Source organism: Archocentrus centrarchus, chromosome 6 (assembly GCF_007364275.1).
Source record: "Archocentrus centrarchus isolate MPI-CPG fArcCen1 chromosome 6, fArcCen1, whole genome shotgun sequence".
NCBI lineage: Eukaryota > Metazoa > Chordata > Actinopteri > Cichliformes > Cichlidae > Archocentrus > Archocentrus centrarchus.
This window is the reverse complement of record NC_044351.1, coordinates 17,297,999-17,319,194: the sequence shown is the minus strand read 5'-3', so window position 1 is coordinate 17,319,194 and position 21,196 is coordinate 17,297,999. Positions and strand designations below refer to the sequence as shown.

General features: G+C 39.7%; 2 protein-coding genes across 2 annotated transcripts; both read right to left on the bottom strand.

Annotated features, from left to right (window-relative positions):
* Positions 1-317: 317 nt before the first annotated feature.
* Positions 318-16,195, bottom strand: ap4e1 (adaptor related protein complex 4 subunit epsilon 1). The gene is given in 24 exon segments (XM_030731127.1): positions 318-2,729; positions 2,731-2,839; positions 3,329-3,489; positions 3,567-3,642; positions 3,645-3,756; positions 3,849-3,919; positions 3,922-4,405; positions 5,801-6,056; positions 6,151-6,289; positions 6,367-6,478; positions 6,870-7,172; positions 8,759-8,877; positions 8,995-9,107; positions 10,765-10,904; positions 10,994-11,103; positions 11,184-11,306; positions 11,394-11,467; positions 11,565-11,731; positions 11,809-11,968; positions 12,072-12,193; positions 12,278-12,351; positions 13,048-13,171; positions 13,300-13,371; positions 15,887-16,195. Coding segments are annotated over 24 exon segments (3,411 nt in total). The 5' UTR covers positions 16,028-16,195; the 3' UTR covers positions 318-2,680.
* A 181-nt stretch (positions 16,196-16,376) lies between these two features.
* gnb5a (guanine nucleotide binding protein (G protein), beta 5a) lies at positions 16,377-20,859 on the bottom strand. Its single transcript, XM_030731163.1, has 11 exons — positions 20,617-20,859; positions 19,944-20,080; positions 19,792-19,833; positions 19,261-19,337; positions 19,016-19,148; positions 18,589-18,732; positions 18,405-18,496; positions 18,027-18,075; positions 17,819-17,915; positions 17,556-17,722; positions 16,377-17,453 (listed from the first exon to the last, which is right to left on the bottom strand). Exons 1-11 carry the CDS (start codon positions 20,750-20,752, stop codon positions 17,442-17,444), a joined length of 1,086 nt encoding a protein of 361 aa, XP_030587023.1. The 5' UTR covers positions 20,753-20,859; the 3' UTR covers positions 16,377-17,441.
* Positions 20,860-21,196: the final 337 nt, after the last annotated feature.

Genomic DNA, 21,196 nt, shown 5'->3' with positions numbered 1-21,196 from the left:
ACAATAACCCTTTCTCACAAATTCACTTACTGTACATAAAAACTGCATTTGCTTTGCCATTATAGGTATTGCTACAAATAGTGTAGAAACAAAAAAAACTCACTCAATAAAATGTAAATATTAATTTCCAGTATTATGCAAAAAAGTATGAGCAAAAAAACAAATTAGTATTCATTTTCATATTATTACTTCTTGTTTCACGCCCAGCACATATGTTTAATAACTATAAACTGTCTGCAAGAGAGCTTCTGTTGAATAAATAATCAGTGAGTCAAAATCAGGTTCATTTACATGTGTTGAATTTATTCACACGTTAACTGAATGTACTGACAGGCACTCCAAGAAACAAGGATTTTTTTTTTTTCCCCTGTACCACAGGCACAAATCAAACATGCCGTGCTGGCATTAAAACATAAGGCGTAGGGTTAAAATTGAGTATTAGAGACACTGTTAGCATCACACTGTGCTTCAAAGCAGCACACAGGCATAAAAAAAGAAAAGCAGAAAGCAAACTTTCCCTTCAGGCTGAATTACTTAAAACAGGCTAAGACACGTCAAAGAAAGAAACTGAGACAGAGCAGTCAAACGGCACATCAAGAAAACCGGTTCCCTTTCTTCCAGTGAAATGCATATAAAACATTTTGTAAGAATATAAACTCAATAAATACGTTTCTTTAATACTGCAGTCATACAAAAATATAACTAAGACCCTTAACATCCACCCGATGAGAAACATGAGTGCATAAGTAATCAGTCCACACAGAAGGCGACACCTGCAAAACCTCCTGATCCTGATAAAGGTGGAGTGAGATCCTAACTCTTAGACTAAAGACGAACCGCTCTCACCAAACAAGCCGTAAAGAAACAAGAGGAAGTTCATCTCAGCCTGAAAAGTGCAATCCTCTAATGTGCTGAAACTTCAGCAGAGGAGACTAACTGGATATTTTCTTAATATTTACAGCATTTTACATTTTGTTGGAAGACGGCCACGAATGTGCCAGAACATGATTGATTGAATGCTTAAATTTCTTATTAACATCCAGATGAAGTGGTTGTTGGTATCATCCTGTGGTTTTCCCATGAGGAGCAAAACATGCACATTCATTCACTCAAGCTAGGGAACAGGGAGGGAAAGTTGTTGATTCTTGGAAAATAATCAAACACCGCTCCACCGTTACGAGACGTCTTGAGACAAGTCTGTAAAAAGTGAACAGCAGAACTTGTTTCTTCAGTTTTATCTGTATGCAAATCCTGATGTCCTGATTCTCTAAATCCACAGTTCAGCTGATCCCTCATCTGTCTCTGGGGAAAGGTGGTGGGACTGTTTTGACCATAGTTATCAGCACTTGATCATGATTCTGTGATAGAATCATGATCAAGGTTTACTTGATGCATCTTTAAATACTGAAGCTTTCATTAGACTAGCATTATGTACTAGTTCCAGTTTATTGCAGCCAGAAGCAATCATAATTAGATAAAAGGGTGGATTTTTAAGTTATCTAGTTATGGTTATCAATCTGCATTCAGAAACTATATTGCTCTAATACACAGAAACAAACTCCTGCCAAGTAACAGACTAATTAAATACTAGAATTTCACTCACCAAAACTGAAACGTAAACATTTGATGGTCTGTGCCTCACAGTGAGCCATACTGTTTGTCAGACAGTTCCATTAAGAATGTTCCAGATGGGACCAATACCACTTCAGTTACTAGAATTAGTTGAGTCCTAGCAGACAGCTATTAGCTACAACTTACTGTGTCAGCACATCTGCCAATCACAGCACCCAAGCCCCAAATTTAAGCTTTTAAAGTGTCCAATTGTATAATTTCTATTTAAAAAACAAAACAAAACAAAAAAAACACCATACAGTTGTTAGGAAGGAGAGTATGCACAGTGGACAAAACATTTTTTTTTTTGCACCAAGCAGTAAAGATGCTTGCTCTTTGGAATTGATTTGATTTTGGCACCAGTCTAAAGTGGCCGTGTCTGGTTGCTGGTTGGCATGTCCAGACTTGGCTAACAAATCAGTAGCTAGTAGCTTAGATACAGCAATGACTTGATCCTTCTGTTTCTCTGCAGTGGCTGTGGGGTAATCCTTCTGATGTGTCTCTGGTTACATTCAAACACTGAGGTTGCTACACCTCTTCTCTTCATGCATCTGTTGTAAATGTGAAACAGGAAGAGGGAGGGCTTACTCGCTCCTCTGTTATGATTGTTGTAGCTAAAAAAAGTACTTCAGATCACAAAAAAATATAATCTTTTCTCTCTGGACTACAGGAAAAATTCATTATTTTACACTTGAGAATTTTGTGTTATACAAACTGTACCATCATAATTTAACCAGGAAAGAAGACTTCAATCATTCAGTCATTATGGAGCCCTTTCACTACTTCAAGACAATAATGTTATTCTGAAACACCCACAGATGTTAAAACGCTATCATTTAACCCTGAGCTTATTACTTGCCATTACTTTCAATGTGCTATAATTCTGCTAAATACATAAAACCAAATCCTGCTAAATAATAAATAAACACTGCAATATGAAGATCCAAATTCACAACGTCAGATCTTTCCTTTTCTGTCCAGCACTCCAGCTCTGTGTACCTTCCTCTCTGTGAGAGTCGGTGGTTTAGTTCCTCAGTGGTGTCAGTGGTGATGGTGCTGCAGTTGGGTCTCAGTGCCCCTGTAAAGCTCTTTGACAGTGGTAGATCAGGCAGTCAGGCGGCGGGGACCGGAGAGCGCAGCCACACAGCCAGGCGCCCTGCATGCACACGGCAGTGCATCAGGCATGGCTGATCCTTATGGAGACAGCAAGCTACAATACCTTCCATACCTGAGTGGAAAATAATGAAGATTACTCAGTGATAGTGTAAAATACAGCAAAAGGCATAGGATCTATTAACATATATTTGTCTTTTTTTTTGTATCTTTAAATTTAAAATGTTCTTCCCCTTGTAATGATCATGATATAGGTGGAAAGGTGCATACAAGCCATATTTAAGGCACATTCAAGCTGCATTAAAAAAAAATCACCTGTTTAAAATGATTTTTTTTATTAGGTTTGTATAATATTAAGAATAAATATTCAGTCTTAGACCTTAAACACAGTAGCTACCACAGATTAAGTGGTGAGTATTCTACCATATACATGTTAACACAAATGCTGCTTATTACACATGTTAAGCATTAAATGATGTGTGCTAGGGTGCTTGCAGGTCAAAGACCGTTTAATGTTTGATCTGACTGCACTGAACGTTTGCGTTTTCCACCACATATTAACAAGAAAAGTTCAAAGGCCACAGCTTGACTCATGTTCGTTCACCTATAATTTCCACAACGTGAAGCTGAAGCTTCTTCTTCAGCACATTCAGAGTGGCTGTGAGTGGTTCTTGGTCATCGTTTATCAGGGTCAGATTCTGTTTTGTGTCATGAGAGAAGAAAGCCACATTGTTCCGTATTCCCTCCGTGGACACCACAAAAGGTCTGCAGGAAACATGGGAAGTTAATTAACTTTAAATCACTTAAATACCAACCTAAAAGTCAAGCACTTAATATCTCACCTGATGAAGCTGGTTAAAGGGAGTTTATACGAGAACTGCAATGACTGAGATGTCCCAGCAGGCAGCTGGTAAGATCCATTCCAACCACCTCAACGTGAACTGCAGGCCTCTTCACGGTTAGAGAATATTGGCACACTGCTACACTCTGGCCTCTTACCTCCCCCACTGGACTGTCAGATAGACAGGATACCTAAAAATAAACAATAGAACAAAGCATCCTCATTATGAAAGACTAATGGATCCCAGATGACTCGACCGATTGTTTTCTGCTGAATAATTTACCTCAAGATCTTCGGAGTTGACCTGAAACAGCATCTGTTGTATGGCAGAGTCAGAGGAGTTCATAATAAAACAACAAATACTAACAAATCTTCTCTCTGCACGTGACAAGCTGAGAGATTCATGCTTTGGTTGGTGCACAAAGGAGATATTTCTGAGTGCAGAAGTCCAGAGAGCTCTGCAGGAAGATAAGAATCCAGATACATTTCTTTTGGTCTGTCCGGGTGTTCATGTGGACCAGGATCAGCAGCTACTACACAATTATCCCTGTGGAGAACAGGGTCACATCCCTTTGTGTCAGTGTCAGTTAACTCTGCCTCTGTGTCACAAGTGCCATTAGCAGTAGTGAGGCTCTGAGAGAGCTGAGATGTCTGTTCGGGTGAAGAAACGGCCGGCTCTGAGGTGTTGTTGGAGTCAAGTAGGTTGTTACACAGCAAGTTATCTACAGTACAGGGAGGAGAGATGAGGGAGTTCGATATTTGCTCGCTAGTGTTCGAGGACGTGCCCTGACCTTTGGCTTTTCTTCTGAATCGCTGTGGTGTCGGCTCAGATTTTCCCATCTGTTAGAAAGAAAAACACAGATTTTTGGAGTAATGCATGACAACACACACACACACAACACACACACACACACACACACACACACCACACACACACACACACACCACACACACATTATATGTATATATAAATAAAAGAACTTCTCAGAATTAACAATGTAAATAGCTGCAATGCCACATTAAATGCTATCATTTATAGCATCAGTAGATGCCAGACTATAAGATAATCAGCTAATCCTTGAATATAAAAACAAACAAACAATACCTTTTGTATCTCCTGCTTTTCTTTGAGTAACTAAGTAGCTAAACTGGCTCAGGCTCCTAAAAAGGTTTGATTGATCACAGATTTTCTACAGGAATTAATTACTGATAATGGAAACAGGCATAGGAGTATTAATATTAATCTAGTTCCTTTGTACTACATTTTTTTCATAAAAGTTGCTCCCTCCATTGAAATGATTCAAATCTATCTGGTAAAATAAAAACATATATAAAACATATTAATATATATTTTATTAAATACTAACTCAGCAGATTCGTGTATGAGGTGTGATGATAAAGTTCCCCAACTCTGGCCATAAATATCAAAACCACGACTGATTTAAATGTAATCTTTCCTTCAAGGTCATCTCCTTCGGCAGCACTCCAGTGCTTTCAGTGTGGCTGCTATTTTTTGGATTGCTCCCTGGAAGCAATCCCACTGTCCTTGTGAGCGATGCACGCTGTATCTCCTCCGCCCTTTCAAAATGGTGACCCCTCAAAGGAATTACACTAATTAAACAACAAGAGCCAAATCTAGAGAGTAAGGTTGGGGGGGGGGGGGGGGGGGGGGGGGGGGGGGGGGGGGGGGGGTAAGCACAGACTGCGCTGTTGAGGCCAAAAAAAAAAAAAAGAAACTCTTGTATTTTAAATGTGGCATGATTGCATGCACAAGAGTTCAGGTTGTTTGCAGCAGAGCTTAGCATTGACAGTCTGACTTGGGGGGGACAAACTAACAGTTCAAACAACCCTGACCTGATGCTTCTTTTCACGGAAACTGAATTATGCATCTGAAAACTGTTGTTTGGTCCCCGGGTCATAGACGGACACTCAGCTCTCATTACTAGCAATGATCCTCCACATGAAAATCAGAACAGTCTGAACCAGAGGCTGATGTTTGCTCTTTGCGCATATGGTCAAAACAAGAACACCATGGAGCAATCTAAAAATAGCTGGAGTGCTGGAAGCTGCCCAGAGGTGCACAGGAAGAAGAGACGAGCCAAACTGAAATCAAGTGTGGTAATTATGGCACTCACACAATCTTTGATCACAATCATATTAGAAATAAATTCATCAGACCATGCTTCATTTGTACAGCCATTTCTAAAACTGGTTAATAGGGACTGACAAGCTCACCAGAGACACAGAGCTTTGGGAGTCCAGGCCAACAAAAAGCGAAGAGGCCAGCTGCTGTTTCTCTTGTTCTGGCTCTGGGATCAGTGTCTGATTTGGGGTCTGACTGTGTGAGCCGTCACCTTCGCCCTGCCGGCTGGGAGACTGAATGGGACTGGGAACCTCAACCTGAGTGGCTTCCTCTACAGGTTCTCTCTGGGCCAGATAGCCCTCCTTTCCCCAAACCCTCTTTACACCATCCAGCTTCAATGCTGAAGACCTGAAACAGAAAAAGCAAGTCTCCAGTTTGAATTTAATGCTATACACAGGAACCTGATTGTGCCAACAGATGCACACATGTTGTGTCCACATACCCTCCTTTGTGTGAGAGGTCAGTGCTATCACCTGACAGACCCGAGCTCATGGACAACAGTGTAGGAGACTGTCTGTCAGTGATGCTGCAGGAGGACATGCTGATAGGCAGAGACAGGCCGTAGGGCTCAAGGTTTAATGCTGAGACAGACAACAAAGTCAGCACAAATCCAAACAAGATGGTGAACACACTGCCAAGATGTTTATCTATGTTTTACCTTTTGACTCAGCTAGTTCTTCCTGCCGTTGATGGGGAGGCTTGTATGGAGCAGCACCAGCAGCCAACGCCTCTGACACAAATCTGTCAAGAAATGACAGCGAGGAATCCACCTAGAAATAATCAAACAATCACGTAAAATTGCTGCAGGCCTGAAGATGCCGTGCCTGAGTGCTCTGAGTACTCTGCTCAGCCACACAAAAAATATAAAATTACTACGCTGCCAATACTGAATGAAACTCTATGGAGAACCCCACCCTTCAGACTTCTCCAGACATGTTAAAGCTTTGATTACTCATTAAATGCATTTTTATTATTATTAAGGATAAAGGCTGCCATCACTGAAGGGCAAGTGTTTGCAGGTTTTCACAACCGTCAACTAACGAACTCTTATCGTGGAAACCGCTACAGACCTCATCAGACAGATTTAATGCTTCGGTGCTATTAATGTACCCAGGTACATACAGACGAGACTGAAACCACAAAACACTTAACGCACGTTACCTCCACAGTCTCTGGGTCGGCACCCCGGGGTAACACCCTGGCTCTTAGTTCAGAGTCTTGGCTGAGATACTGCAACTCATGCGCCCTTTGTCTCAGCACTGTGTCCAGGGAACTGCTGTATGTCTCAGAAACCTCCTGAGTTATAGAAACATCAGCAACACCCTCGGAGAGCTTGGTCATGGCCGAGAGGACCCAACTCTTGGTTTCACTACTGCTGTTCTTCAGGTCCAATAGCTTGGCCAGCAGCCTCAGGACTTCTGCCGGTTCAAGATCCTCTCTCAAATGAGAGTATTCCCCAAGGACCTGGGGACAACAGAGAACAACCAGAACTTTAGTTTAAATATCACTGAAAAATATCACTGAAATACTTTAAAGTACTGTTTTGCTATACCTTTAAGAGGTTTTTAGTTGCAACAGAGAAAAACTGTAATCTCATTGTTGTATCTTTTGTAGTGATACCCAAAGTCCATTGGTTTCTCAACCTATTTATAGCAGAACCGTTTCTCGTTATGATTCCATTTGCATACAGTACTGCGCAAAAGTCCAGAGCTACCCCTCATTACCTCCACCAAGGAGGTTATGTTTTTAGGAGCATTTGTGTGCATGCATGTGTGTTATTATGTCTACAAACACGATATCCTGAAAAGTTTTAAATGAATTCTAATAAAATGTTGCAGGGGTGTAGAGCAGGGTCATGTTAATTATCTACTAAAATTTAGCTTAAATCCCCCAAAGTCTTCAAGGTCAACTTAATGATTAACTGCTTATCATGTCACATATGTATGGCATATTTAAAGCTATGTTTCTTATTGCCATTGTTTGTATTGACAATTTATGAGCATATGGGGAATGATATATGGGGATTCTAAATATCACATTACTTTGGACTTCTGACCTCTTCTTCAAGGTCAAATAAGGTCAAACTTTCATAAAATTTATTTTATCTTTAAAGCTAAGCCTAAAGTTCTGCTGCCTTTGTTTGTGCTGTTTTTCTTTGGACATTTGCTGCTTTTTCACTCATTTTCACATAAACAACTCAAAGCACCAATTTTAAATTGTATCTTTAGGCACTCTGTTACAGGTTGCAGTGGAAGGAAGCCATTCTTAAGGAGGGGAAAAGATGGAGGTATGTCAAATTACACAAGAACTGGACAGAAAATCAGTGGCAACAGGTCTGCTGGTATGGCAGTTTTTTGGTTTAAGTTATTGTCAGTATGTCCAAAGGTCAGAAGAAAGGTACAACAGTGAGTGTCTACAGCCATCTGTAGGCCAGGTGGAGTCCCTGTCAAGGTTTGGGGCTGCATTTCAGCCAGTGTTGGAGATCTTATCAAAACTGATTGAAAAAATGAAATGCAGAAAAGTACAGTAAGACAGGTAATTCACTTTAACATTAGGCAATATTTTCTTACTCGTTTATTAGCTCTTTGGGCTTCCTGACTCTCAGGTTGGGAAAAAGCGAACAAATTTACAGCTGTTCTTCTTGGTTACTGCCCCCTGCATTTCAAGCTGTGATTTTTTATGGCATCAAGTTAAGACAGATTAACCTGGCTGTGTTTTTTATTTGTCACAGGCTTCAGTTCCTGTGAGCTGACTAAGATGTTCTCAGCCAGACTCACACATGACTCAGCGTTCAGCTCGTAGATCTGAAACCTGTAAACAAAATGTACACTAATAAAGTTTCTTCACTGGACTGATTTTTTTTTTCTCTAGTTATTTTTCCTAACATTTATTTAAAATCATTTTAAATTTCAAGAAATTTCGTATTTAACTGTATGGTTTAAACCAAGCAATACCTGTATATATTGTGTTCTTTTGCTTCTTGTTCTTATAACAACAACAAAACAATAATACAAACTATTAATGATCCTCATCATGTGAACAGCACTCACCCAGCTGATGACTTGGAGGAAGCGCTGTGGCAGTTTGCCAGGCTCTCCCTGCAGCAGAGAAATGTACGAATTCACAGCAAACAGCCTTAACTTCCTGTCTTCCTCCACACTGTCAAATCCTGCACATTAAGAGAGAAATTAATCATTCGTCACTCACAATTAACATTTCAATCAATCAGTATCCCATTAGTGAACTAGAAAATCACAGCAGAGTCATTTAAGTGTGGTTCTCTCACCCTCAGACAGCAGTTTGAGAAAACTGTTTGGGATGTCAGGCTGCATCATGTCTCCACCAACTGAAAACACTGTGTTCATTGTCTCTATGAACCACTCGTTGTCTGGTGCATATGTATAGTGGTTTATAGGAAAATACAATAAATTAGATAAACAAGGTATAAAAGGTACAGCAGGATGTTATTAAAATACTGGAATACTGTTTTTAAACCCACAACTTAAATGCTGCACTTTTAATGTAAATTTTGTATGGAAAATGCCATCCATCTATTCTCTTAACTCATCATCTAATTTAACATTGAGGGGGTGCAGGAGCTTATCTCAGTTTACTTTAAGCTAGAGGTAGGGTACATCCCAGACAGGCTGCCAGTCTATCAAAGGGCTTATGGAAACCTGCTGTGGATTTGAACCAACTTAAAAGTAAAGAGTCTTAAATTAGAGGATATTTAGAAATGTTTCACTAATTTCTGTTTACTTTGTGTCACACAACATGAGCCTGAAGCTCATGCTTCAGCTGGTTGGCCTGTTGCCAGTTATTGTGTTTTTGCTCAATATTTGCTCAAAAAAATACCAAAGGATTTCCTATAAAGAGTGACTAGCGTGTTATTGTGTGTGTGTGTGTGTGTGTGTGTGTGTGTGTGTGTGTGTGTGTGTGTGTGTGTGTGTGTGTGTGTGTGTGTGTGTCATCACTTTCATGCCCGGCTGCAGGTCAAGCAGCAGGACTTCACTAACTAATCTAGATATTACTTCATTTTCCTACATATTTTTTCATTGAGGTCACCCACCTGCATGTTGCAGCAGAGGTAGCGCAAGATTTAAAAATATACTACTTCACCTTCATAATGAAATTATATTACATGTAACAGTTAATCAAGATAAACCTGAATCCCTGACCCCTGCACTGAGGGGTTTAGAGGTCCTGTTGTTGTGGCTTGGATGAACTTGTCTCCTTGTGGTTAATATGAATGATCACCTTTATTATGTGATGAAACACTTCTTTCCTGATTGGACTGGTCTATTCCAGGATGATAAATCCCCTCATCTACGAGGCACGGGGGAATCACTGTATGGTTTGTGAGTATGAACACTGTGTGAATCATTTACTACATTTGCAGTCAGCAGATCTGAACCCAGTGTATCACCGATGACAGATTTTGGACCAACATGTTTAAACTATGGTCTCCAAATCCATCAACAAAACTAAAACCTGACCAATACAGGATTTATAAGATCAATAATAAGATCAACAAGAAACAAAAATATTGGCTGATATATTTGGTGATTTGGACAATATTTTGGCTTCTTTCAGACGCAGGAAACATAAATATGGTTCCTTAACATTTGTTATGTGTTGTTATTTATGAGTCTTTATTTGGATAATGTAGTTTAAAAATAAATTTGTTTTATTGTCACAAGTTGTTTATTACTCGCTTACACTCAAATCAGGTGATTGTTGTATTTGTGGTGTGTTGTGGTCTAAACATCTTGCCAATAGGGATGTTGCTTTTTTTTTTTTTTTTTACTCCCCTTATTTTCTAATAATATTCTAATATTAGCTATTTTTGGCAAATGAAGGACTAAATCTTGAGTGGAGTTCCAGAGAAGCTGTACTGATAGCCTGCTGGAACTCAGCACCTTCCAGTTTGTAAACTTATTATTTTCAATATCACCATAATTCTCTGACTGCGATTTCTTTGTCTCGGGATATCAGAGCTGAAGAGGGCCACGGGAGTCACATGAATGGACATGAATGACTACATTTTGAAGGATATTTTTCTGCCAGCTCTGCCACCTTCCCCACCAAGTCAATGGTAGTGTGATCATCTTCACTGATGCGCAGAAATTCCAGCATCTTCTCGACAATGACGGTAACATTCTGGGCATTAGTGATCCGAAAGAGCAACTCCAAGGTCTACGAGAAAACAAAAGAAGCCTCATAATGCTGAAAACACTGCAACCCTACAACACCACAAGTTCAGACTACATCACCATGCACCTCACCTCACGCTTAATAATAAGATCAGGGTGATCGAGACACTCTATGATGGTCATCTGATGCTGCAAGGCCAGTTTAGGATCCTGCTGGACCACGTAGGTGAGGGCCTTCAGGCCTACAGTATCACAGAATTTATATTAGATTTTCAACAGAGAGACATTATTTATGTACAACCGTGTTTTCTTTGTCTCTTACCTAGATATTTTAGATTTATTTTGGGAGACAAAACAAAGTTGCCAATGCACTTTGCAGCTTTTTCCAAAAGGTCAGACTTTGGCTGAATCGTGTAGATACACCTTACACACTCATATAAAATAGCTGGAAATAAAGAAAAATGTATGTAAGTGGCTTAAATAATAAGTTAAATGGCTGCAAATAAATATATTTATTAGAAACACTGCATACCATACGTGATGTTATGGTTCATCTCTGCTCTTCGTAAAGACTCATCAAGTACTTCATACATGACCTCACTTGTACTGTGAAGAAAGAGAAGATGCACCAAAAAAAAAAAAAAAAAAATCACCCAACAATCAGGCGATATTGAGATGCGAAGACGGGACAAATAATATCTACCTCTGGTCATTTCTCCCAAGTAAGGAGAGTATTCTGAGCAGCTGAATTTGGAGCCATGGAGCAGGAACACTGTGATAATTAAAATCCATGGGCAGCTTTCCTCCCACCACCTGCTTCAATATGGTGACAAAACTTGCCGTCAGGTCCTTGTAACCTTCTGGGTTCTCCTGTTTTAAAAGAGAAAATGTGTTATAGAAGTAAATTTCACTTGAGTAACACAATTTATTATGAATCAAATATGTACCTGGATCATCTGTAAGTAGATGTGTAGTGAGGCTGTCATCACACCAGGATCTTTGTCACAGAGAGCTTTGCGAAACTTGTTGTGGATGTGCTGAACTTGGTTTGGTGCTATTAGGTAGAACTTGTACAGTGCCAGTACTGCTTTTCTACGAATGATTTCTCTACAAGTTTGTTCCAACAAAAACTTATCAGAAATAATATTCAAGCTCAACAACATAAAGAAACATTCAACAGTGCATACAGGTAATAAGGAGCATTCCTTACTTTGGGTGACTTAGTTTTTCCTCCACCAGAGGAAGGATTGCAGGAATCATATCTTTGGGGAACATTTGGCTGACAACAGTTAGAGCCATACACACTTCAATAAGATTTGTACTCTGAAGATCCTGTGAACGCAAAACACAACAATCAACATCCTGAATTCCCTTTTGGACGTCATGTGACTAATGCTGCAAAAAGTCAACGCCCACCTTTAACACAGTGTTTACTAGGAGCAGCAGAAGCTCGTGACTCTCATTCAGAAATAAGGAAACAGCGAGGTAACCTAAAAAGTCATAAACAAACATATTTGTGACTCAAAGCAGGGCAGTTCTTTCATATATGATAATGCTGTAAATAAATATGGATTCTCCAAAACTCGCAACACTTTGAAGCTTTTAAAGTTCCACCTTTTGTCTTTTTTTTGTATAAATCTTAATCATTAAATCTTTAAAAAATGATGCCATTAACCATTAAATAAAACAGAAAGAAGGAGTGAGTGGAGATGAGCCCTCACAGTGGAACAAAAATATAAAAGTGCAATGGTGTTTTGTTTTGTTTTTTCATTCCTTCCTTGTCTTCCTGTCTTTTTACATGTTGTTCTACGTGCCTTTGGGTAGTTATTGTGCAAGATCAGCAGCTTTCAGCAACCAGCTGGAGCCCACCTCATGACAGCTTCCGTTCAGATGACTCTCTCTCATCTCATCAACACCTTCTCTTTTTCCAAGTAATCACAAATAAGTTATGAAACTAGACATGTGTCAGAATATACCAAAATTACTGAGCTTTGATTGTTCCTGGCAAAATCTGAAGCTTAGCAGTTGCCTGACCCCTTCCCCCCCCCGTAAATGGTTCATTGCCCTGACAGTTTTATACAACTTCCCTCATCATCAGCTGCTCCTACCGGCCTTGTGTATATCATAAGAACAAATGGGCCCTGACACATCAGACAGTGAGGAATGAGTTATTTACAAAAACATACCGACTCTCTTTTCCAGAACAGTGCCTTGCTGAGCCAGTTTAATGGCATGAATGTAGCTGAACGAAGCCTCATAGCCCAACATTTCACAGTAGATCGTTCGCACCATGAGCTCCTTCATCTGCCTCTGAATTAGATTATGACAAAAGGAAGAAGTAAGCACATCAGTAACTACAATGGATTTTTTTTTTTTTTTTTTTTTGAATAATGTGGTTTCTTGTGCAAGACCACAGAGAAAAACCAGGAGAGGAATACCATGGTGGTGTTGGGGGAGGACACTTGTTCTTTGATAGACAATAGCTCACGCTGAATAAGTTTCTCTTCCTCCTGCACAAGAGGAAACAGAGTTAAGGAAAATAAGATCAGATACATTGGCAGTTGACATATTGTTCTGCTTTCTGTCATTTATCATGCTCGGTTGATAACAGTTCATACTTTAATCCAACTTTAATCCGTATCAGGATCTGACAGAGCCATGCTTATTTCAAGGTAGTGAGAGAAGTTTACAGTGAGCGAGTGAAGCAAACAAACATAAGGATCATTTTCCGTACACCATAAGATACATTTAACTGTAAAGTTGTCAAACTCTGTTGTCCTTGGTACAATTGGTCCTATACAGTATTCCTACAAAAAATTGGAATAATTTAAATTTTGTCATAAAGTTTTTGGCCTTCTGTTTTGTTTGGCTGCTTAATGGGGACCTATTATACTTTCATTTGGGTGGATACTCATTAAACATGTTTAACATTTCAACGAATGAAGTCGGCGTGTGTGCACTGCCCACAATCTCAAAAAAGAAACAAATAAATAAAATCTGCACAGTTCTTAATTAGTCTGATATCTTATAATCCAAAGTGCTTCTATCAACTTGAAAGCTTGATCTCATGACCAATAATGACCTCATCCCTACATCTATTTTGAAAGATCGGGAGATACTGGCATCTGTGAGTAACACAGATGGTACTGTACTGTTAGAGACTTTGTCTGCTCGACAGTTCCCCACGATCACTTGAATCAACTTAAGGATATAAAATGATGCATGTAAAATGCATTCAGGCTGGCTACATGGTGACTCAAGAGATCAACCCTTCAAGTAAACAGAAACAGATTTTATGATATCTTCTTAATTCAGAAAAAGAGGGTTTTTTTGTTTTGTTTTGTTTTTTTAAATGAAAAGTTTTCTCAGAATTTCCATGATAATGAAAAGCTACTTTTGGCTGCTCCCTTGTCACAAGGGTTCGTTCCATATATTTCATTTGACAGTTTTATGCCAGATGTCTTTTCTGACACATCCCCAAAGGGCATTTGTGTCTCTGGCTGTAACTGAAACAGCGACCTTTCACTTGCCAAGCAAATGTGTAAAGCATTACACGATGGAGCCACAGAATTTCTGAGATATTTATTTACTTAATCAATTAATTCAGTAAAAAAAGGACATTTTTTTGTCACATGAAAATATTACACTTCTGTACAAGAAGATTACAAAATAGAGCTGGAAAGATACAGATTCATCTTTTAACACAGATGAACCACAGCAAGAATTTCAGGCATACAGGTTTGACAATACAAGGTCAAACACAAGGTTTGCTCATACCAGGTTGGACCCACTTTTGATGTGAATCTCTCATTCCACCACATCCCAAAGGTTCTCTACTGGATTGAGATCTGGTGACTGCAGAGGTCATTTGAGTGCAGTGAACTCACTGTCATGTTCAAGAAACCACTTTGAGATTCAGTTTATTTATATAGTTCAATTTTATTTATAAAGCACCAAATCACAACAACAATTGCCTAAAGATGCTTTATATTCTAAGGTAAAGACCTTACAATAATACAGAGAAAACCCCAACAATCAGACGACCCCTATGCGCAAGCACTTGGAGACAGTGGGAAAGAAAAACTCCTTTTTAACATGAAGAAACCTCCAGCAGAAGCAGACTCTGGGAAGCGAGTTGAGCTTTTTGACATAGTGCATTATCCCGCTGGAAGCAGGAAACTAAAGATGCAGTCATTAAAGGATAAACATGGTCAGCAACAATACTCAGGCTGTGGTGTTTAAACAATGCTCAATTCGCACCAGGGGGCCCAAAGTGTGCCAAAAAAGATATGCCCCACACCTTTACCCCACCAGCTGCCTGAACCATTGATACAAGGCAGAATGGAACCCTGCTTGTTCACACCAAGTTCTGAATCTACCATCCAAATGCTGCAGCATCAATCAACCTGACACTGACAACTCTGACACTAACAACCATGGTCAGCTCAAACTTCAGCAGGTCACCTTTCCCGTGTCTACGTGCGTAAATGCATTGAATTGCTGCCATGGGATTAGCAGATTAGAGACGCAGGTGTACCTGATAAAGTGGCCAGATACTGCTTACTTTAACGTCAGACAGACAGGAGAAGTTTACCTTTAGTGCTTTCTGCCATACAGCTTCTGAAAGACGTGATCAAATGCTTGTTTGTTTTTTAACCCAAACCAGTATCTCGTCCAAAAAACATCTACCAGAAAGCTTTTGTCAGAAATCCCTTAAGGCATTCTCCAAATTGCAAATGTCTGAGTTTACGAAAAGCACATGAATGCACCAGCCAGTGAGGACAAATTTGTAAAGTAGCCCTGAGATCATTTATTTTACCACATGATAATAGAATGGCAGAAATAAGACTGTCTGTAAATCAGCCTATAACTTACAGTACAGTAATTTACGGCCTATATTAAGCAGGTTAAATGTACAGATATGCCTTTGATGAGTTAGCACCGACAGCTTAGCTTAGCAACCTAACCTTAGAGAGCATCATTCAATCTATCTTCTTTTTAGTCAGTTTTAAAACGCAAACTCACATGTTTGGACGTCAGCTCAGTGATTCCTCTGATGAGATTCCCTAGCTTTGAGGTGGAGGACAGTTTTGCTGACCCAGGCTGGGAGTCTAAAGAGAGGAGGCTCGGCAGAGCTGTCAGCGTCTTCTCCACAACATCGCTCATTTTGGCAGCTAAAAGCGGGCTCAGCAGCTGGTTTCTCTCTTAAAAACCACACTTTCGAAATCACCTACCCATCACAACAAGACTCTCTTACATACACACTGTAAATGTTACTTGTTAAACATTTAAAACGACTACAGGAGTAGACTGGCTCTCCTGTCGGCCATTGTTTTGAATCGGCAAGGCTTGTTGATGATGTCACTTCCGCTTGTAATTCAGAAACTTTATTGGAAACCCTCAACAGCAACAGTGGCTGCTCACTTTGTTGAGAAGAAAATCATTTTTAAAAAAATAATTAAATGGATTAAAAAACCAAAACAAAAAAAAAAACAGTAATGAGACACACAGGGGCGATATTCAAAACTGAGTTTATTGTGTTTATAATAGTTTGTTTAACAGTCCCCTGCATATCTGTACACTAAACTACAATAATTAGCGTAAATATGAAATTACAACCATTGGACAACTGCATGAAGAGGAGTACATTCTATTATATATTTTTAGAGTATTAGTATTTTAACAGTGGGGGACCACAAGTTCAGGGTGTCTCTAGTGCACATCGAGTAGTGAGTGACTTCCACAGCTGGAAATAATCAAAGATGAGAAGTAAACCGTATTTTAAGATCACAGGAATGAAGAAAAAAGCAAAACAAAACATTGTCTCTTTTATGTTTACCTGTTAATGTGATTTATTTGCTTTGGTGTTGATACAGTATTAGCATTGGCAGGTGAGAAGTAGTTGTTGGGTGCACAGGATGTTAGATATACATTTAATATGATTTGAAAAAAACTACTAATTGTACCTTTGTTCATAAAATGTCTTATATAGCCAATATTGTTTTAATTGGCTCCAGACTAAATATATATATTTTTTTACAGGTAATCCTCATTATTATTTCTCATAACCTTTACCGTTCACAGAGAAGCCCCACCGCTCTTTTGTTCTCAGTCTTAGACGCATTTAACTTTAATGTGTCCTGTTTTCTTCCTCTGATTAAATGTCTCCATTTGTGTAATAAAACAATAATAACAGTAAATAAACAAGTACTGTCCTTCATGTGGGCTATATAACACATCACTTCATCATATTACTTCTATCCTAGACTGATGCAAGCCACTACCAATAATCTTTTATGTAATATACTTTTGTTTTTACATTGTAGTTGTAATCGTAAGTACTTCTGTTCGGCTTTTCTTTCCATCACATTGTAATGCAAGCAAGCCATTTGGTTTGATTACTCTTTAAAATATGTAAATCTACCCTGCCCAACACACTGGACTATATACAATGCTATTGATATGCCCTATGTACAATCAAAACTGAGGCTCTATCTCTGTGATTGTACTCTAGCAAACAGAAACATTGGTGTGTCTTCAGGAGGTCTTGCCTATCATTTAATCCTTTGTGTCTTGATGCTTAAGCCCAGATCTGGGAAAAGAAAAAAACATCAGTCATTAACAGATATCACCAGAAAGGTACCTGAAGTAAGCACACATGCCAGATTGGACAATAATGATGTATATCTCATACCCGAAGAGTGTGGTCCCAGGAACCTGTGCAGAAAGCCGTCCCATCAGGGGAAACACGCAGGGTGCTGACACGGTTCTCATGTCCAAACAGAATAGAAACTCGTGTTCCTTTGAGAACATCCCAAACATTAATGGTGTAGTCGTTGTAGCCACCAAACAGTAGCCGGCCTGGGGAAAGAGAGACCACATTCAAAATGTTTTAATGACATTATCTTTACACTCAGGACAAACAAATAGTGAAGGTGAATATTCTGTATAACCTACCACTGAGGGAGAAATCGACACTGGAGACCCCAAATATGATGCTGTCTTTGGAATAGATAGCCACTTCTCTGTCTGCCCTTAGGTCATACAGGCGACACTGTAACAAAGGCAAGTGTTTTTAGTGTGAATAAATATGTTTCTAACAGCACGCTGCACACTAAAAAACAGCTTCACCAGTCAAAGGTAACATAAAGAAATCAGTTCTTACTGTAGCATCATCTGATCCAGATGCAAAAGCGTCTCCACTGGGATAGTATCTATTGAAATACAGGCAGCAACAATACAAAATCAATATCTCTGCATGTAAGATTTGAATATTTCTGACTCATAGCAACTCCTAGTGGTAGCATAAAAAAAGACACGGCAAGCATCAGCTGCAGATTTTCGCATTTTAGTCTGCAAACAAAAGTAAAGGCCATGACAATAAAGTAAAATATGTCATGATCTTACACACACGCACTCACAAAATGTAACACAAAGGGGCCATAAAGTATTTGCTTTTTCATGCTGAAGTATCAATATAAAATATGCTTTAAAATATGCTTTACACTTCAATAAATGGAGCCATTTCAAGGCAGTGACTTACCGCACGCTATTTATGTCTGACTCATGAGTTTCAAAGGACTGAATACACTGCCCTGAACGCATGTCCCACACATTAGCCTTCTTATCGCAGCCCTGCCCATAACAACAAAGCAGAAGGTGGCAAAATTTTCAGAGTTTAACTGCTTTAAGTAAGCTGTGATGAAAGCTGTGCGGTGTGTCCTCACCCCTGAAACAAATGTGTTGCCAGTTTCAGATGGAGCCAGATCCAGACACAGCACGTCTGCAGCGTGTCCATGGAAACTCTGTAACAGCTGCCCACTCTCGACATCCCATAATGCACATGTTCCATCCCCGCTGGACGTCAGGATCTTGAACACATGCAGAAAGAAACAGATCAAAGTTGATATGGGCTGTCATGTGGCTGTAAATGGATTGCCTTTGCTGTGTGACGCTTCATGTGACCAGGAAGTCAAATTTGTAAATTATTAACAAACTGTGGGAGCTCTTTACACTAGAATATGGAAGGCAATGATTTCTGATTAATAAGGACAGAAAACTTAAAAGGTAGCACACAACTACTGTTTCTGAAGGCATTTTGCTCATGAACTTCAGCGCTTTGTGGATGTTTTTAGTGTGTGCTGACACTGTCACCTGCATATCCGAGTTGGTGAAGCTACAGGCTGACAGGTAGTTCGTGTGCATGGCCACTGATTTCTTCTTTGCAGCCAAGTTCTCATTCTTGTCCAGGGACAGAGGATAAACTGAGCATTTATTGTCCAGACCCCTGTGACAGAAAAGATACACACTTTACCCCACCCCAAAAAAACAAAAAAAAAAGAGAGAAAAAAAAATATAACACACCAGATTTGGATCATCATGGAGAGTAACACACTCACCCACAAGCTACAGCACAGCCAGAGGGGGCATAGGCACAAGCCATCACCCAGGTGCAAGGCATTGTCACAGCATGCTCCTAATGGACATCAAAAGACAACACTGCATGAGCCGCACTCGCACAGAGAGAATTCATTAGGCATAATCAGAGCTGAACAATGAGCTTTGGTTTGTCCCACATATAAAACTTTAGAAAACACTTTTACACAATCTGGTGGTCAGTCTTGATCATCTAATTCTGGTGTCTTTTTCTCTCCATCCTCATTCATAAAAAAAAGAGACTTGGCATATTTTTCCATTATCACAAATAGATATCTTGATGTGTAGTTTTTATGGGTCGTTTCTATCTGTTCAACCCCACAGACTTGTTTTTGTGCATGATATTTGAAAACAACAGATTCTCTTCTCATACATATCTGATTTGAAACAAGCTTATTATTATTATTACTGACATAACAGCAAGAAATAAAAATATCGAAGAAAATCTCAAAGAATGTCTTGATAACCTGTGTAAAGCAAATTAGAGGAGTTACCTTGTTGGTGGTGAAAGCATCCCATACAATAACCTTTCCATCCTGCATCAAGAGATCATAACATTTAAAACACATTTCATCAACAACAGGCTTTCTTCGCAGTCAGTTGGAAGCAAGGAAATAATGATTTCTTAAAACATAAGGTTTGTGACCTGCGAGGAGCTGACGATCCTCCTCTTGTCCTTACACCAGTCCATACACAGAACTTTATTCCCATGCCCCTTCAGGGTTCTCCGGGTCTTCATGACAAACTGGCCCAGCCCCTCCACCTTCTCTGCCACCTGATGTACTGCACAAACACACATAATGCCTGTTACATTCAAGCTTCTACTGTACACATCCCCACATTAATACTCCTGGCAGCAATGAGGATTAAACTACAGTAGGCCCATCTAAATGGAGAAATATTGAATTAATCTATCTTTAATCTGCCATGTCTCAAATAGCCTGTATATCATAAAATATGTATTACAAATAAACTGTTCTTGCTTTTCACGTTTTTATTTTACACCCTCGCCTTGAATGTCATATTGCTTAAGACATTATGGGTTAAATAAAAATAAAAAAAAGCCATAGAGCAAATAAGGATGAAAGTACTGGGCTATAAAAATGGGGAGGCAAACAAACAGCTTGTTCCTGTCGCCTGACAAACGGGGGACATCGGGCCGATCGGATCGATTATGTGCTCTGCTAAATTCCCATGTCCGTAACACTGGCGATGTTTGACTTCTGGCGGAGAAACGTGAGGCTATACGGAGACGCTTGCTGTTATCTGTCCCGTAGACGCAGAAATGAATCAGGGCCTCTCCATTTTTTAGCACTCACGCTCGACATCGTGCAGCTTCGCTCTTTCCTCCTCCAGCTTCGACTTCAGCGTCTCCGACTCCGTTTTGAGATGGGCCAGAGTCTCGTTCAGCGGTACCTCCTGTGTCGCCATTTCAGGGATTAGAGGGGATCTCATATATTTCCTTTGAGCAGGAAGCGATCGGCAGCGAAAAGGTTTGAAGCAGAGCTAACAGCTGATGCTGCTGTCATGACGTCAGAGGGCGAAGATGCTCCTCCAGTTTCCAGGGGAGGAGGATCCTGCATCCTGGTGATGCTGCGCGCACACACACTCGCACGCACGCACAGGATGCATCCCCAAGCAACACTACACTGAGATAAATAATGTATTTTTTTTTTCACACTGCCCACATGAAGAGAAGGCTCAAGCATGTTTGTCTGGAAGCTATTAATGCAGCAGAGGAAGAGGGCTTTCTGGCGTTTTAATACACTGAAATGGAGCAAATATGTTTTTATATTAACCAAAAAAGAAAGATAGACCTAACAAGAAACACTGTATATTAAATTAATTATAGGCTTTTTGAATTATCTGTTATGAGTGGGTGATTCAACATACCATTTT

What these genes read in the sequence shown, in the direction of transcription:
- gnb5a (XM_030731163.1), bottom strand. Translation starts at nt 20,752, where the DNA reads ATGAGATCCCCTCTAATCCCTGAAATGGCGACACAGGAGGTACCGCTG. An exon ending in ATGCTTTCACCACCAACAAG is followed by an intron (nt 19,338 to 19,791) that starts GTAACTCCTCTA and finishes GATGTCCATTAG; the next exon opens with GAGCATGCTGTGACAATGCC. An exon ending in GGCTGTGCTGTAGCTTGTGG is followed by an intron (nt 19,149 to 19,260) that starts GTGAGTGTGTTA and finishes TTTCTGTCACAG; the next exon opens with GGGTCTGGACAATAAATGCT.